The following is an 18129-nucleotide window of genomic DNA, read 5'->3' on the forward strand; positions in this document are numbered from 1 at the left end:
TCGCAATAAAAATTATTTTCATTTATGAAGAATGATCATCCAAAATTAAAATATTTTCAAAACTATTAATTATTATTAATATAAACTATTTATATTATATAATTATATTATTAATATAAACTATTAATTATCGATATAATATTGATATAACTTATACATAGAATTAAACTATTGTTACAAACTAACCTACGCATATTACGAAAAATAAAAAAATTTTTCATATTATGTCGATACGTTAGAATTTTGGATTCCATGCTTGCACTGATGCATCGAGGTTTGGATACAGATTGTCGTTTTGGATTAGTATATGTGATACCAAATACCATAAAAACCTTTCCACTAGTGAACAATGCGTACTTCCATTTGCGAATATTTTTTTAATCAAAATTTCCAATCAATAACGTTAAAGACGAAATTCGTCGACGAAAATGTTTAAAAATTTTTTTCGTTGCCAAATGTTCATTGCATAAGTCCATGCTCGTCCATTAATTAATAATATGTTATAAAATTAAAAACAAAAAAAAAAAAGAAACTTTAGAAATTTCAATTTCGTCAATTTAAATTCACTCCATCAACTATCGGTCGACATTTTAATTATCGACAAGCCTGACAGCGCACGAGCCTGCGACCAAACATCGGAATATCCCCTGATAAACAACGTGGATAGAGAATAATGGAGGGGAAAAAGAGAAAAAAGGATAGCGTGTGTGCGTGTGTGTAGTGACTCGAATCGATATTATTTACTATTCTATAGTAACGAAACGTTAGCTGGGTCGTTGTGTTTACCTACGTCGAGCCTCAACCCCTCCCCTCTACACCGTGTACATTGACCTCACGAATATCCTGACAGTCTGTAGGCGAACGCTCGATATTCGAGCCTCGACGAGCTTCGAGTTTAGTACAGATATTTCGTTTTCGCGACAGAAAATGGGATCTTTGACAATTCAATTTCGGTTAATTAAACGAACGAGATTCATTTTCACGGGTCCCTTGTTCACCTCGGAAAGAGAGAGAGAGAGAGGCGAGAGAATCGAATTTGATTTAGAGGATGGTGAAAGCGGTTCGTTGTTTCGAGAAATAAAATTATCTCGAATATAAAACGTTTGCTCTCGTTTTCGTGAATAGAAATTACGATATATTTCAATCAATAATTTTAAGCTTGTTTAAAGTATTTTCAAATGTTTTGTTCTCAAATAAATTCACATTCTTAGAAAAATGAAGTACTCTACTCGGTGTCTACTTGGGATAGTTCTACTCTTGCACGTGGAGAGTTCAAAAATAGGAATTTGAGGTATATAGATAAAAAGCACGTGAATCTTTTAAATGTTTTACGTAGTAATTGAATCGAGATATCGGAGGCTAAAGATGGATAAATTTTGAGGCGCGTGTTGCATACGTACGTTGAAATTAAGAATACACCTTCAAAGATCTGTTCAAGCTAAGAACAAAACCAATTAACTCGAGGAAACTTTCGAGCTTCGAAAGAAGAAAAGTTTTCAGTAACAATGGATATCCAATTTTAAATCTAATTAACCCTAAAACGATCCTTCCATTTATTTTTTTTTAATTCCACGAAAACGTTTTAAATTTGAAAGTTTTTAAATATAAATCGTCGAATTGTGTGATTCGATGGAAATGATTTACGATTAGGCAAAGTATCGATATCTCGTCGAATACTTTTCGAAAATTAAGGAAGAAGAAATCAAGGGGAGAGGAGAAAAGGGGAGGGGGAATAATTTCGCTGATGTCATCGTCTGGCGTCGAGAAATTATATCGAATCAATGGCAAGGGATCTGGTGAAGGGTTGGAGATGTGGACATGGCTTACTGGTTTCGACATCGAGCTTCCTAGTCTCATTTTTAGCTGCCTCTTATGCTCGAAAACAAAGCAATTCTATCGAACGTTTTATATCAAGTTCTATATATTCTATATATTATTATTTCTATAATACTCCTTATAGATTAATTTTAAAATCAATGGCAATTTTAAAATATCAGACGAATTTTTGTTTAATTAAATAATAATAATATTTCGTTATCGGTTCAAAATGATCAACGAATGTCGACGATCATCGTACTTGCAACACGGTGTAAATCACACATACACACGTTCTCACAAATTGTTCCCAATTTCCAACGTGTCAAAATATATTATTTCATCTCCCATCGAGCTCGAATTAACAATGACAGAATGGAAGTTCGAGAAACTTATTTACGTCGATGTTCGTTAACGATGCTGGGCATATTTGATTGCACAAACAGTGTTTATAAATAACACGATTGACGAAACGATCGATAATAACAACGGAATCTCGCGGGTTAAATGAGTATAATCATTAACGATCTATAGCGGATTGGCAATAAATCAAGAAAGGTGATTTACTTTTAATCGTAACAGGTGGTCGAAATTTCGCGCATAGACAGAACAATTTCGATCGTCGCGACGAAGATTTAATTCAACATTGGAAAGAATCAATTTAATCGTTAACTTTTCTATAATATTTTGTTTAATTTATTATTTCTTTCGTTTTAACTTCTTCTTTTTTTCTTTCTGACAAAATATAAAAAAAATATTTAAAAAAAGGAAAAAGGATTATTCGAAAAATCTTCGCGACGATAAAAAAAAGGATAATGAATATGATATTACGATAAAAATCATCGAGATCTTTTTCACGATAAATAGAATTTATTTTTTTGATAAAATAATTAAGAATAGATAGAGACAATTTTTTATTTATATACAAATGAATATATAAATCGTGGATCTTTTATTCATGAAATTAAATTCTCTTCGAATCAATAAAAAAAAAATTAAATCATCAACACAAATGATTTATGACTTTTGTGCAAAAAAGAACAGTAAGAACGTGTACATATAGGAATATACAAAGTATAAGGAAAAGAATCGATCTAAATCTAACATCGTTCTTTCCCTTGTGAAAGAACGAGTCACAGTTTTATCGGTCGTATAAAAGAAAAAGAATAAATAAACGATCCCGTTAACACGTTTTATTTTGATGCGAGAGAGACGGAGATATATCGTAAAATGGTGGGCAGCCTCGACCGCTTAAGCTTGATCCAATTTGTTAGGCGGCCAATTTTTGACGAACGATCCGCCCGTGTCTCGAACAGGAAACGTCAAACGTAATAACGCAGACTTCGATTGCTGATTTATCACGTGAGATAAATTCGCGATAGGATGAATTGATTGCAGAGTTCGAGATATAAATATATATATATATATATATACCCAAATATAGAACTAGTCTCGAGTCTCTCGAATATATTGTTTCGATAAATTAATTTTTGTTTTTCTCCAAGGAAATAGTTTAATAATTTTTTCTTTTTAACAAAATTGCCCGATCTTATTAAAGGAAGAGATTTGTTTGTTGTATATTTTTAGTTTACCTTGTCGAATCAAATATTCGTCATCAAAAGTTTCTTGTTCACTTTCTTCGCGTATTTTCAATTTAAAATATTTTTGAATTTTATTTATTTCAACTTTTTAATTTTAATTCTTATTGAAAACATCTCCATTCTTTGGAATTAATTATAAATGTATATTTGATGATTCGAGAATCGAGAATTTCATTTCTTTCTTCGTCGATTTCAATTCTTATTGGAAATATTGACTCGATGTTTCTCCATCCTTCCAAATTATGAATATATATTTTTATCGTTTTCTGTCACACGATTTTCGACACACCCTTGCACATAAAATTAGTGGGATTTTCGAGGGATGATATCATTATTCTTCTAAATATTTCTCGCCTCGAGGGGATTAATTTCCGGGAAAATTGCCACCGCTGCCCACGTTTTCGTTCCATCTTAACCGTAAACAAGAATTCGCAAGTTGTAGGGCGGATAGAGAGGGGGGAAGTGGTCATTATTTCTCGTTAATCAAGTTGGCACCGTTAACAGATGGATAGTAATACCGCACTGGGCCAATAACTTTGGCCAAAAACCTGTGAAGAACAGTGTCAATGGAATGGACACTAGTGAATCATTTAATATTTTGGAGTCAATTCGAATTTCGTGGCGTGCGAATTTATCGTGGCGAAGCGGAGAGACGTTTTTGGATTGGAAGAATAGCTTGTAAATTTACGATAAACTCATGAAAAATACTTCATACCCTTTACCAAGCTAAAGTTATCGAAATTAACGCAATAATTCAACGGCGAGGAATTTAGAAGATTGCACGTTGGACGTTGCAGAGAGAGAAATAATCGAGGATGAAGCGAGGAAAAGTGCTTAATAAAATATTAGGGGAAGGGGAAAATGATTCGTATTCGCATGAGTTAGAAAAGATGTGAGATTATAAATCGTAATAAAGAAGATAGAATTAATTTATTCCTTTTTTCTCTCTCGTTCGCGCGTATGATTAACCTTTTCATTCTTAAACACGAGTAATATCTTGTGGAGCAAAAATTAATTTCGTGTCATCCGATCATAGGATTTTCTCATTGAGGAAAAATTATATCCGGATCGTGATAAAGGATGATATATTTTCCTCGGGAAGAAATCATTTTTTAAAATCTTTTAACGTGAACTTTATATTTTCATTCTTCCTGGATTCCGTTTAATCTTTCGTTACGCGATAAATCAAAGTGGCGGGGAAAAAAAGAAATTTTTGGATATTTGGGAATAATTTATCGCAATATTATAGGAATTGGATTTCTTGGATTTCTTTTTTTTCTTGGATCGTTTTTTTCTGGATCGTTTGAGCTCATTTATCCCAGATGAAAATACACGAGTTGATACTTTACTTCAAGAATAATTATTGCTGTACCAAGAGAAATTAAAGTTTTTTAACATGGATCAAAATTAAATATTCAAATATTTTTGTTTTATGATTATTTTATCATTTACTATCTGTGGATTATAATAGGAATTATCAAATTCATTTATTGATATTATCCTTCATGATACATATTGGCCAAATTTTCATCATATTCTTTCAATAGTAGCAATTTTTGCTACTATTTCAAGATTTATTCATCGATACTCTTTTAATTACTAGTTCATTATTAAATGATTAAATTCCTTTGCCAAGAAATTTTTGTTATTCTCTCTGATGAAAGAGAAAGAAATTAACGAAGCTTGAAAATTTATATTTCGATTAATCAAAACGATTCACGTTCGAGATAAAAACAAAAAAACTTGAAGTAATCGCGATTTAATACGTTTTACATTTTAATAATCTTTCATATTTAGCGTACAACATCCGTAACAACGACCTGCCTCTTCAAAGAAGTGAAATATGAACGAAGCAAGATTTCGAAGATGTATTATACCTACCAGCTACGAGAAATATTAATTTCACGGCGGGTATTCACGGTGTATTCGATAAACTTGTTGGCGTTACTCGAGAATCTAAAATGGCGCATGGCTCAAAGGCAGATGTCCTCTTCCCTTCGAACGATCGTCTCTCTCTCTCTCTCTCTCTCTCTCTCTCTCTCTTTCTCGGAAATTGTTTAACGAGAGAAATCGAGACGCAGATTAGATTAAAGACAGTGGAGTCAATTTTCCTTGAGCCACGTTAAATATCGAGCGAAGGGATTATTTACATTTCATCTTCCCTCTTAAATGATCGAGAGGGGTCGGTCTTTTTCTGATTTTTCTTCCCAGAAAGATTTTCCTCATCCCAGGAAAAAAAAAAGATGAGTTTCGAGAGATTTTATTTCTTCTATACTATTTTTTTATAAAATATAAAAAAAATATAATTCAAATTAAGAGGGGAAGAATTTTTAAGAGAATATAGAAGAAAATTAGAAGAAAATAGATATTATTAAACATTTTTTTCGTATAATTATAACATTGATGATATATAAGTTTAATTTTCATAATATAATAGGAGAAAAATTTCCTTCGTAAACTTTTTCACGAAAATGATAAATACGAAAATTTAAAATGAAACGGGATGAAGAAACTGGAAATGTTTATTCCGCGCAGAAACTATTTTCTTTTGACTTTTAACGGCTTTTTATCAAAAAGGGGAAATATACGAATATATATATATAGAAACGCAAAAAAATTTCAAACAGGAAAAATTCAAACAAGCATCGCCCCCAGAAACGTGTTTCCCTCTATATATTTCGTTCTCGATTTTTTTTTAATTATAAGAGGAAGCTTCGAGTCAACAAATCTCTGGTTTGTTCCAACTTCTGGTCTCCCCCCCCCCCCCTCCTTTCTTTCGCGTATAAAATTTCCAACTATACCCTTCTGCTAATATTTAAAATTATTGGCTCGACTTCGATGAAATCGAGACACGAGGCATTTGATTCGAGCTCCTCCTCCACTCCTCCAAATGAAAAAGAAGACGCCAATCCAAGATGGATTTTCGAGAAACGAGAAATTCGTAGAACGATTATTCTCAGCCGAATAATCGAGGATGAAGGAAGGAAGGAACAACAAATATTCGCGTGAATCGAATTGTTTTCATAGGGATTTCTGCCAGCCATAAAATGGCGGATGGAGGATGAATGTCAGTTTGGGAATCAGACGTCTCGAAAAACGTTCGAGTTGGCCCTTTCAGCACTGGTAATTCATTTCGATGGTTGGAAAGGCGTGGTGAAATATTTTCGACAGAAATTTTTCGACGGATAACGTAACGTGAATTCTCGAAGATCGAAGTGAAATTCGCGAACGAAACGATTTGAAAAGAAAAATAATGAAGGCGAGGATGGGCGATGAGGATCGATGAGGATGGAACGAAGAATGAAGAATGATCGAGGAGAAGAAAAAAGAATACATTGTGAAATTTATGGAGAAATTTTATATATAAATTTTGGAACGGGTTTTATGAAATAAAATTTAATATCAAGGGATTGTAGGAAAGTATTGTGGAATCGTGTGTAATGTATTTATTATGAATGGTGCAGGATTAAAAGATATTTCGTTTTCAAATGGATAAATGATTAAATGGGAAGGTAGTTGGTATTATTTTTAATTCAGTTATTTAATCCAAGATTAATTTATATTTTTTAACCTCCTTTCGTTCATTTTTTATCTCGCTCGAATTAATTCCAAGTATGCGTCCCAGAAAGCTTGAATCTTTTTCTTCTTCTAATCTTTATACATTCTTTTTACGCGATAAAAAAGAATTTGAAAAAACTTTTGAGTAGAACGGATTTTATTTTCTTAGATTTGATTCAAATTTTCTTTCCTTTTTTCCACGAGGGAACGTAACAAAGATAAGATAAAGTTTATTGGATAATTTTCAACAAATTCTTGAATCAAGAAAAAAACCATAAAAGATAGAGAATATTCATCTTTATTTTTCACGAGGATGGTTTATTAAAAAAAATTTATCTCTGTTATAATAATTGAAAAAACAAATAATTGAATTTCTCGCTCATTAAAATTTCGAACAACACATTAATTCTAATTTAACTTTTAATAACATCTCGCATAAAATTTAGAAAACTTTAATATAATCTAATTCAAATTATTCTTCGTAAGGCAATCGCCCAATGTTAAATGAATATGTCTGACCAAAGAGTGATACATTCTACTGCCATGACTAGAATAAAAGAATATTCTATGTTTATTATTATATATATAAAACAAAGAAAGAAAATTAATAAAGTACAAAAATGCGAAATAATACAAATTACTTCTCGATTTAAATTATAATTCAATTGACTATAAAATTAACGCGATTAACTCTTTCGCGCTTGATTGCGCGTATGCACAACAATTTAACCCGTTATTGACTAATTAGGCGATAAATGTATGTAAAACTGCCCTTTTCTCGAGATATTTATATTAAAAAATAATATTTTACAAAAAATTAAGATAAAATTGCGAAGAATTTATCGAGAAAATTGTATCAAAAAATAAAGACACGTTGAATTAATAAACGAAAGAATTAAAATAATCCAAGCATCCTCCTATTCATCATTCATAAACATCAAACACACTTCTTTCTTTAATGTCCATCTATCGAGATAAACGATATATATCTTCCTCGATCGATTCCTCAACAAAAGAAGATCTCTTTCCCGTCTCGATCGACAATTTCTCGCGCTGTTCTCTTATTGTTTCCGTTACTCGTTTTTCCACTTCGTCTCTCCAAAGATCATCCAGAGAGGAGGAGAGAATCAGAGAATAAGGAGAGATAGAGAGAGCTATCAAGCTTTATCGAATCGTCGTTCGAGCCTCTGCCTTCTGGCTTTCTGCTTTTGCTTCGAAACTCGTGTGCGCTCGAAAGGAGGAGAAACCGTGCCAGAAATACACGTTTTCGCGGTAGCGAGAGAAAGAAAGAGGTGGCGAGAGGAAGACGGCGGAGAGGTAAAGCGAGATAAGCGAAAATAGAGTATCTATAGTTGTGACGTGGCTGCGACTTCCTCGAACCAGTTGCTCTCTCCCCCCCTCCACTTCCCCTTCCATCTCTCTCTCTTCACGCGAGCTTTCAGAGCCAACGAACGCGCGCGTGAAAGTCGTTTACACGTTAATCCCAGCTCGACAGTGTGCTCCCGATTCCCTCACTAGATTTTCGGATTTTCGTGTAATTGTATCCGTGGATCGAGGAAAGATTCTCTCGCCGAGAATCGAAGGAAGAAAATGGTTTCGAAAGTAGACGCTGTTGGAAAAGGGGAGAGGGAAGGAAGATTTTTCTTAATCACGAGTTGAATGTTTAATTTACGAAGATAACGATTAATTTGAGAGCACACTTCGCTAAGAGAATAGGTGAAAGGAAGGGTAAAGGAGAGGTGATTTTGTTAATTGTCTAACGTATCACTCGAACGAGAGAATCGCGAGAATAGATGAAGATTTTGTTAATCCTTTCTTAAATATCCAACGTGTGGAAATAATGATTAATTAATTTGAGAACAGATCGAGAGAATCATGAGATTGAAGAAGAATTCTTTCTTAAATGTTTAACATCTATCGAAATAATAATTTATTAATGAGTAAGATTCGAAATAATTAATTATTAATTTGAGACTCAAGAAAATCTGAAGAACGAATCTGAGAATAATGATTTATTTGGATGACGGGATAAGGTTTTTTGAATTTACTTCTTTTTTTATTAAAGTAAACTTACCTTTGCTGGTGAGACTGAAACTTCTAAGCCTGTAACTGTCCTCGTCCTCCCCCTCTTCCCTCGAGGGCATCTGAGACGAGGTGTCAGGAACGTCCAGAAACGCGTTGCTCTTCCTGTGATGGCTGTGATGCATACTTTGTCCTCTTCGACTCCCCCTTCTCCTGAGGCCGGGACTGATATCATTGTCGGTCAACCTGGGCTCGCTGCTACAATGAGCGGACTTGACCGTTCCTTCGTGATGGTGATGGTGATGGTGTGCAGCTGAAATTCGAACAAACAATATATACGTAACTATATGTATGTATATATCCTTCTATTCGAAATTGTAAAAATTTTTATCAAAATCTTATAATTGCACAAGAGTGTAATTTTATCAATTCTTCTTATTTATTATTAGTAGTTAGAATATTGTCTATAATTGATTTTTATAAAACTTTTATTTCCTTTTTTATTTCTTTCTTTCTTTCTTAAAAATAATCGGAATTAAAAAAAATAAAAAGAAAAAAGATCTCTAGGATAGATTTCTAATATTCTCGTTATCTACACATCTCTCCACTCTTCCTCTCTTGACCATACCCTGAACCGTACAAGCTTCACACGCGATGGCTTCCCTCTACTAACTTCTCGAGCGTGGATCCTTTGAAAATTTTCCACTCTTTACCTCCGCCACTGACCGCCTTTTCAAACCCTTTAAAGAATACTCGAAGGAAAAGTATGCCCACGAGTGGGACGAAATCTATCTCGATAAAATGATACGAAACGCGATATCAAGTCGTAACTATGAAAATGTCATAAATCAAATTACTCTTGTTTCACCTTCCCCTTTTTCTTTTTTCTCTTCTTTTTTTTTTTTTTTTTTTGCCCCCCGTAATCCAATCGAATTGAAACGATGAAAATCGATGAAGATCGATGGAGATTCGCATGCATTAAGATGTTTCGATTCGTAAAACAACGTATTTAGCGATCTTCTTCTTTTTAGTTTTTACTTTTATGCGAAAAATTTTCATGTTACTTCTTAAAGCAATGATATCATAATTGATAAAATTTTAATTCATATTCGCGTATGTGAGATAACGAAAACACAAAAAATTAATTAAAAACTAGAGACACATATAATATAAAAATTAGAGACACATATCTAAGTATAAAAATAAAAATCTTTTTATCCCGTTATTCGTAACGAGGAAAATAAAAGATCCGTCGTTTCTTCAAATTACGATCTCATCTCTTTCACTTTGAAAGTGAAACTTTCGCGAGTTCCTTTTGCGAAAATTTAATTTCCAGAGTGAAAATTATCATTGTGCTTGTAAAAAAGAGATTTTCGCTTTCTTTTGCGAGAGCGATATTTCGTTTCTTCGTTCTTAGAATGGCTTTCTATTCTGGGCGAGGAAAATCTTTTTTCGTTAATTTTCGACGAGGAAAAAGGAAGAGAAAAAATTAATAGGAAAAATTAATTCTTGTATCGAAATTGAAAATAATCGAGATGGAACGCGAAGCGTAAAAAGAGACAACGACGATGTTACATATCGCGTGAACGTCGAAATCACGCTTCGGCTTCTATTCTGGCATCTGGTCGGTTTGGATAGTGGGTCACTGACAGACGAAACGGGCCTCCGCGATGCCAGTGCACCTTAGAGGAAACGGCCGGCCCATTTAACACAAAAATACGATCTCGCGAAGGGTTTCGTGGGCTAAAAGAAGCTTATTCAACGGCATCGAACGCCGACACCGGTTCGTTCGCGCCAGAATTAGCCTTCAGCGTCTCCGTATCATCTATCTCTGATAGAATTAGAATTCTTAATTATCGTTATCGATCGAAATTTTCCTTCGTTCGAGCTGATTTTGAGCTAATTAATTATCCATTTATAGAGGGATATCATTGCGATAGTGATAGCAGTATCGAAGTTGCAATTGAATGAAATTATGAATAAGTAATGACACGTATAATGTTCATGTTCAGTGAGTAGGATTTTGCACGAGATAATATACACTTTGTTCTTTGTTCCTTCATTTATAATTTCCCTTTATATAGAATATATCTTCTGTCGAGAGAACACTGTGCAAAAGGTTAACTTAATATTCCAAATTTTTTTTATTCCTTGCCTAATTTCACGATTCGATTAAATATAGGAAATTATTTAATCGAACAACGAATATTTCGTTTAAAATTATAACCAAAATATATATATAACTCCTGAAAAAAAAATCGTCGAAAATCGTTGAATTTAAGATTTTCCGTCGCAAAATTTACCTTAAAAATTTACGTTGGAATAATAATAATACGAAAAAAACTGCGTGCGCCGTGGTCGATAAAAAATCGATTATCATGTAAATTTCTTCCATGCGTTCGACTTCGTGTATCTCTTTTTCACAAACGTTATCCGCTACGTACAACGATGATCGAACGTGACTCGTTTAAACTGATTCACTCGTTGCACTTCGAGATATTATAACTTGCAGCGCGTATTCCGTGATCTTTCTCCTCGTTGCGACGTTGAATCGAAGAATAAAGGCGTTTGTGGCGCGAAGTCGCGCTGCTTCATCCTTCGAGAAGTTCGTTTAAAAATGGATGGCGTTGCGAGAGGCATCGAATTATCGCTGTTTCGTTTGCCCTCTTTCGTCGATACGTGTAACGATACATCGTCCAATGAGGACACGCGAAAATTCTGTTACGCGTTCGAAAATTAATCGCAAGGAGGAACAATGCGTGTATATAAAAATAATACGAGTTTTAAAATTTAAATTGTATTCATTGATGAAAATTGAACTCATTTAGTCGAATAGATTGATATTCTTATTGGATTGAAACTGGCAACTCTACAAATAATACAGAGCAATGTAAAGGGAATGTAACATGTGCTCGAACACGCCAGTTATGCGTGTATATTTTCACTCGATATTTGTCTAATTCAAATTGCTTTTTCGCGTAAAATAACTACTATAAATCGATCGGTTGTTTAGATCATATAAAAAAAAAGAAAGAATTTGAAAATTTGAAACATTGAGGCAAATTAAATGGAATTAAATAAACATTCGAAAAAACAAATTCATCGATCAAAGATTTTATAAACAATCTTTGCCGAATTTTAAATCCTTATCTACAATTTTACGTATATAAATAATTTGTTATATGTAATAACAAATGATGCAAATGTTAACGTAATTCTATTATAATCTTCTTAATTCACTCTTCTTAAAATAATTCCAATAATTTAAATTTATCACAACGAAAAAATAAACGCATCAAATCAAGAATCCTATATTGGATCAATCTCAAAGTTTATTCCCCAATCTTTCACACACCATCCTCCTCATCATTTCCTTTTGATCTTTTCGAAAAGTTTGCGAGAGAGGACACGTCCACCTTGCGCCCATCGAACAAAATCTCCATTACAAATAAATCCCTCAAACGCATTTCAGAAAAGAAAAAAAAGAAGTGTACGATCGCGTGATTACCTTGAGCGGCAGCTCGACGACGGATGCTCTTATTCGCGCCGGAAACACGAGCACTTTGAGACCTGGTCGCCGGTCTGCGCCTCCTGGTCGGCGTACTTCCGTCGGGAGTACCGCTTCCACTGTCTTTCTCCCTGTCCACTTTATCCCTTTCCCTGGCGCCCGAGGGAGGCATCGCCTCCAACATTTGCTCCATGCTGGAGAATCCAGGGGCGCAGATCGAGGCAGACCTCGTCTTCCGGCGTAGAGAGTTATCCGACATCCTTCGCGCGATTCTTCCACGATTTCCTCTCGAAAACCCCTCCGACCGATCCTTCCAAGGAACGTTCGTAAAATCTTTCTTGAGCCTCTCTCTCTCTCTGTTTCTCTTCCTTTATCCTTCGTATAACAATGAACAATCTCTACAGTTCTTTTAAAAAAAAAAAAAACACAACGAACTCGCCTTCTCGCCTTGAAAATTTTTTTTATCGATCCACTTTCAATTCATAGTTTCTCTTCTTCTTCTTCTTTTTTTTTCCTTGTTCGAGGTGAGCACTTGGCGTAGCAGCACTTGGTTCACTTTTTCCTTCCTTTTGGAACGAGATTCGTCGATGAAAGAAAGAAATTAGCAGGAGGGACGATTTCCTTGGCGGGAATCCTCGAACGAGTTTTGATTATTCCTCGAGTAAGAATAAAGGGAGAGGAGGGGGGAGTTTCCGCCTCGATTCTTGCCCCCCCTCCCGAGATTCAGGCAGAGTTCGATTAAAAGTTTCGACACGATGAGAACGTGTTGAACGATTCGTGAAAAAGTCGCTTCGACTTTGGGAAAACTTGGGCGAAAGTTCGAACTCTGTGAAGAAGCAACATGTGGCGTGTTCCGCGCCGTGGTTGTTCGTTAATCGTGAATCGTGGCGACGCTCTCGTTTATTTAAGATTCGAACGAGATCTCGATTCTCTGTTCGGATTCAAAGGATCGTACGATGTATAATAAGAGATATAAAGTTTTTTTTTTAAATTTTATTCATTTAAAATATTCTTCCGAGAAATTTTTTTTGCAATTTTTTTTTTTTAATTTTTTTGCGAAAATTGGAATTTAACGTTCGAAGTATTGGAGATTTTGTATATTTCTGATAAACTTTTTTTTAATTCTGCAAAAAAATACGAGATATGGAAATATTTGTATGTCTCTCTTTCTCTCTCGATGCGATTTTTGAAAAAAGAGAATTGAGGATTGACGAAGGAATCGAAGCGAGAGAAAACTAATATTTTTGGAGGGATATGCAAGTTAAATTTGCGAAAGTACGATTACGATTTGAAGATGTACGTATTTGTCATTAGAGATTGATTGAGAAACGATAATTTAAATTTTGTTCTTTAATCTTCGAGAGAAACTAATATAAAATGATGATTTAAAATATTAATATCGAGTTATAAAATTGTTTTGTTGTCGAAAAAAATATCGTTTTTCAATCTTCATGATAATCTTCATGAAATTTTCGAAATAATGAATCATAAAATTTTTCGCGAGCAATTATCGCGCACCGATAATTGTCAAAAAATGCGAAATATGACTGTAAATTTTTCCATAAATTCGAATTTCGAATCGTTTCGAAATGATGCAATATCAACGATTATCCGTTCCAATTAGGAAACTTAGAAGTTTGAATTAAGAATTTCTTTCTTTTCGATAATTAATTTATTTAAGAATTATCAATACGAGATTTCTCTTGCTTACGATACCAGATTCATTGCGATTTAATCATTTCTTATTAGTAAAAACCAGGAAAAGTCGATTTCGATGAAGAAAAATTTTTTTAAGATATTCGTCTTCTCGAGATATCGCACACTCTGATAAACGCTGACAAAATCGTGGGAAAAAATTTCACCGCGACTCAAACTCAACAGGTATTTCAAAGAAAAATTCGTATCGATTTCAAATCAATGTCTTTCATATACATGTGAATTTCAATCCCTCAAGAAAGTCACTTTTTGTACTTGTAATCATTTATATAGAAATTTATGTACAATGAACATTTATTTATTTCCGCACGATTGCATTATTTATCAAATAAATGCGAAACGACACTTGCGAATGTTGAGAAAATATCAAACTTATATAAAATATTTTACGCACATTTTCCACGACAGATTTTTAATATTCACTGATATTCCTTATATACAAATTATACAATATTTTTTTCCTGTTAAAAAATTTTATACATATTAAAAAAAAAATTGGCAAACACTGGATCCCACTCTCACATTCGAAATATCGATTCGAATTTTCGTGCGAAATTCGCAAAATTCACGAGGAGCGAAAAACGCATCGAATGGAAAATAAATAAGAAATCGAGAGAAACGATCGAAAATTGCTTCTCGAAGAAGAAAAAGAAGACATAACCGAATTTCGAAAAGTTTAACAGATCGGTTAATCAATCGAATCATAATGAGAGTATGTATACATTGTACATTGTATTCTCTCCGCTTAACCGGAATTAAACGGACTTTATTACAGCTTATCCATGGACATTTTCAACAGCGTTCTACAAAAAGCCTTTATCAGGGAAAACTATGTATCGATCCTCCTCCTTTTTTTTCCTTTCTCCTATCCTTCCAGTCGCGGCGGGGGAAACGACACGTTTATCGAGCTTCAACCGCAACCGTTAAGTGGAAGAGATCAACCTTTGCGCGTGCACACTTTTTTGTTTTTAAGCTTCGATAACCAATTTCGCGAATTATCGCGAACCACGATTGCACACTTTGGTCTTCGACTTTATTCCTTAATTAATACTGAAATCGAAAGGTTCGTTAGGGAAAGGTTGTTCAATTTTTTTTTCCAAAATACGAACGAATAAAATCGAAGAAGAGTCGTATTTATTTCTTGAACTCGATCGAATCTTATCGTTTATCGTTAATCGAGCGATATGATCCTTACGATTGAAATTGGACAAAGGTTTTTCTGTCATCGTTCTATTTCAATCACGAATCGATGGAAAATTCTTTTAAATGTTCGAATCAATATCAATTTCGTTCAACGATAGATTTCCTGAATTTTTCGATTTCCTTGGCGGTAGAACTATTTCAAATTCACGGTATTGTGTAATTTAATTGGGAAAATGTTCAATCAAACGTGATAACGAAATCCGTATTCATTTTATAAGAGAAAGTTTATAATTCGATAAATTGGAGAAATTTATGACTGTTATATTCGATCCTCATTCGTTTTTGCAAACATCCTCGTTATACGTTTTATCGTGACGGAAATTCGATCGATCTCCCTTCTTCCTGGTTCCTCTTAATGGAAGAAAACAGTCATCTCGTTGCTTCTCGATATTTATCAAGGAATAAACCTTCTTCTCTCTATATCAATCTCATTATCACCATGATACGAGATTCCATTTTCCAAATCGTCACGATGCTCGATTTTGCATGTGACACGCGCGTAGTAAGCGGCAAAGTACTTTTCGCGTCGTCAAGTTTCGCACGCTCGAAATTTTAATAACTTGGACGCGTCGTGAAAATTTCATTACTTTTTCTATTATTTTTCACCGAAAAATTTACTCTTCTCGAATTTATTTTTTCCCTCCGAATGCCGATAGAGATTTTGTATCTCTGAATCAAGATTTTCAAGAGACTTAAGATCCCGAAGAGTTTTTATAATGCGCGAATCTCTGACTATGATTTCTCCTTGCATCTCGCAACATTGTATTCCACTTTGTTAAACTGTCAAAACATCGACGTGCATTCTTATATTTTTATCGAAAACTATAACCATCAAAAAAAAACCCATCGTAAAAATTCGTATCGTCTCGCTACCTGACAAAAATCCTTGGCGAAAGAAGAACAACCATAAGATAAAGAGACGAAAGCCTTTCGTCAATTTCTCTACCTCTCTCTCTCTCTCTCTCTCTTCAAAAATAAAGAGAAAAGAAATAACAAAGAATAAAAGTACAAAGAAATCTTTTTTTGATTTTGAAAAATCGAGATCCCTTTCGATTCGTCCGAGTTGCACAAGTTCCCTACAGAACGTACGATATTATGTTCGAGACACAGACTCGCGTTTACCACTTGCTACGTGATCGCTGCCAACGATTCACCCGTCATCTTTCAAATTCTTTCCCGTCACATGTCTCGATCGCGTAGCGATGAAGCGCGATACAAAAAGGAGGGGAATTGGACGGCGACGGCGACGGCACGCGGACGACGCACGTTCGACGACGTTACGCGGTACACTGATCCTCCTCCTCTCATCGGGCACCGACGTCGGGACGCCAGGCGTCGTGGAAGCTCGGCACGCCTCGTGGCGACGCTCGGCGAACCTCGTGTCCACGGCTTTGGCCGTCCTCCAAAAAATCCTGTCCTCACCCTCTCTTTTTCTTTTTCTTTCCCTTTCCTCTCCCCATCCAGGATGGATATGAACGGATTGTAATTTCTTTTTTCTCTTTTTTCTTTCCTCATTCGATTCGATTCGAAAAGATTCGAAATGTATTGTAAACATAAGATATAGGATGTATGATGCTTTTTTTTTGTAGAATTGGAAAAATGATGAAATTATTGAAGCGAGGTATTCCCGAGACACTTTTGATTAATTCAGAATGATGAAGATTTCAAAAAAAATATGAATCTATTGAGATATCAATTGTAATTTCTCGTTTAATTGATAAAAGTATCTTTCATCTTCGAAAAGATCTGATTTTCAATTTGTATATGTGTATTATTAAATATATTGTTTAAGAGTTCAAATGATATCAATTAAACAAATTTTTGTTGTTTATTAAATTCAAATACATTAAATAATCGTACAATTATTAAAATTTAATATTATAGAAATGAAACGTAAAGCCGTAGATAAAAGAACATTTTATATATAAAAATAAAAATATATAAAAAAATATATAAAAATAAATATATAAAAATGGAAAATAATTTCAAGCAATATTATTGAATCTTCAAAAAACTTTCTGGCAAAGTTAAACGTTAAAAACAAATAAAAATTCTTATTATTTTTCCAAGAAGTACTGAAATTTTACGAGGTCCTTCCATCCAACGAATACAAATATTTTAGCCACTGTACATGTATTTATTCCATTTCTGCTTCTCGACACGTGGCTCGTCGTTTCATAATAGATCGTAACAGGCGAAATTTGATACAAACTTGCGAGAAAAAAAGTAATGCTCGACGATTTGGAACGACATTAGCACGACCGATACCTTTGCTTCCCTCTCTCTTCCCCGTTTTACTGCATAAGTAAACTAAACTGATGTCTCGAGAAAAACGAGAAGAGAATTAGGGAGAATTGTCGAAGGAGGGAAAGAGAACAATTTTGTTGAGAACGATTCTCTGGAGAACGGTTTGTTTGTGAGATTGGTGTTTCGGACGATGGGAAGACGGGATTGTTTGATTTTCGGAAAAGGATGATTCGAAGCAAACGTTGGCTGTTTATGGTTTAACAGTTGGAAGTTGGATAGGAAGGACTTATTGGGGTAATTCGAGAGGGAGACAGAGATTCGAAGAGGAGTTTGAGTCTGTGTGCGAGTATAGGAAGATTGGTTTACGAAGATTTTAATTGAGTTTATAGACGCAGGAAGTTTGGCAGTTTAAGGATACTTGCCATATTCTAGGGAGAAATATATGGATGTGTACAGTAA

General features: G+C 34.2%; 1 protein-coding gene across 4 annotated transcripts in view; it reads right to left on the bottom strand.

Moving 5' to 3' along the window:
• LOC122716679 (GTP-binding protein RAD) overlaps nt 1-16674 on the bottom strand; it is a 62804-nt gene extending 46130 nt beyond the window's left edge. The window contains exons 1-3 of one of the 4 annotated variants that reach the window (XM_043939996.1): nt 16546-16674; nt 12505-13330; nt 9049-9309 (exon numbers count right to left, since the gene is read on the bottom strand). In XM_043939996.1, the coding sequence (XP_043795931.1) occupies nt 9049-9309; nt 12505-12763 (520 nt within the window). In that variant the 5' untranslated portion in view covers nt 12764-13330; nt 16546-16674. Of the gene's footprint in view, nt 1-9048; nt 9310-12504; nt 13570-16512 lie in introns of those variants that run through there. The other 3 variants (XM_043939993.1, XM_043939994.1, XM_043939995.1) reach the window with 3 other exon arrangements.
• Nucleotides 16675-18129: the final 1455 nt, after the last annotated feature.

This window comes from Apis laboriosa, unplaced genomic scaffold (assembly GCF_014066325.1).
Source record: "Apis laboriosa isolate Shangri-la unplaced genomic scaffold, ASM1406632v1 scaffold47_cov149, whole genome shotgun sequence".
Taxonomy (NCBI): Eukaryota; Metazoa; Arthropoda; class Insecta; order Hymenoptera; family Apidae; genus Apis; species Apis laboriosa.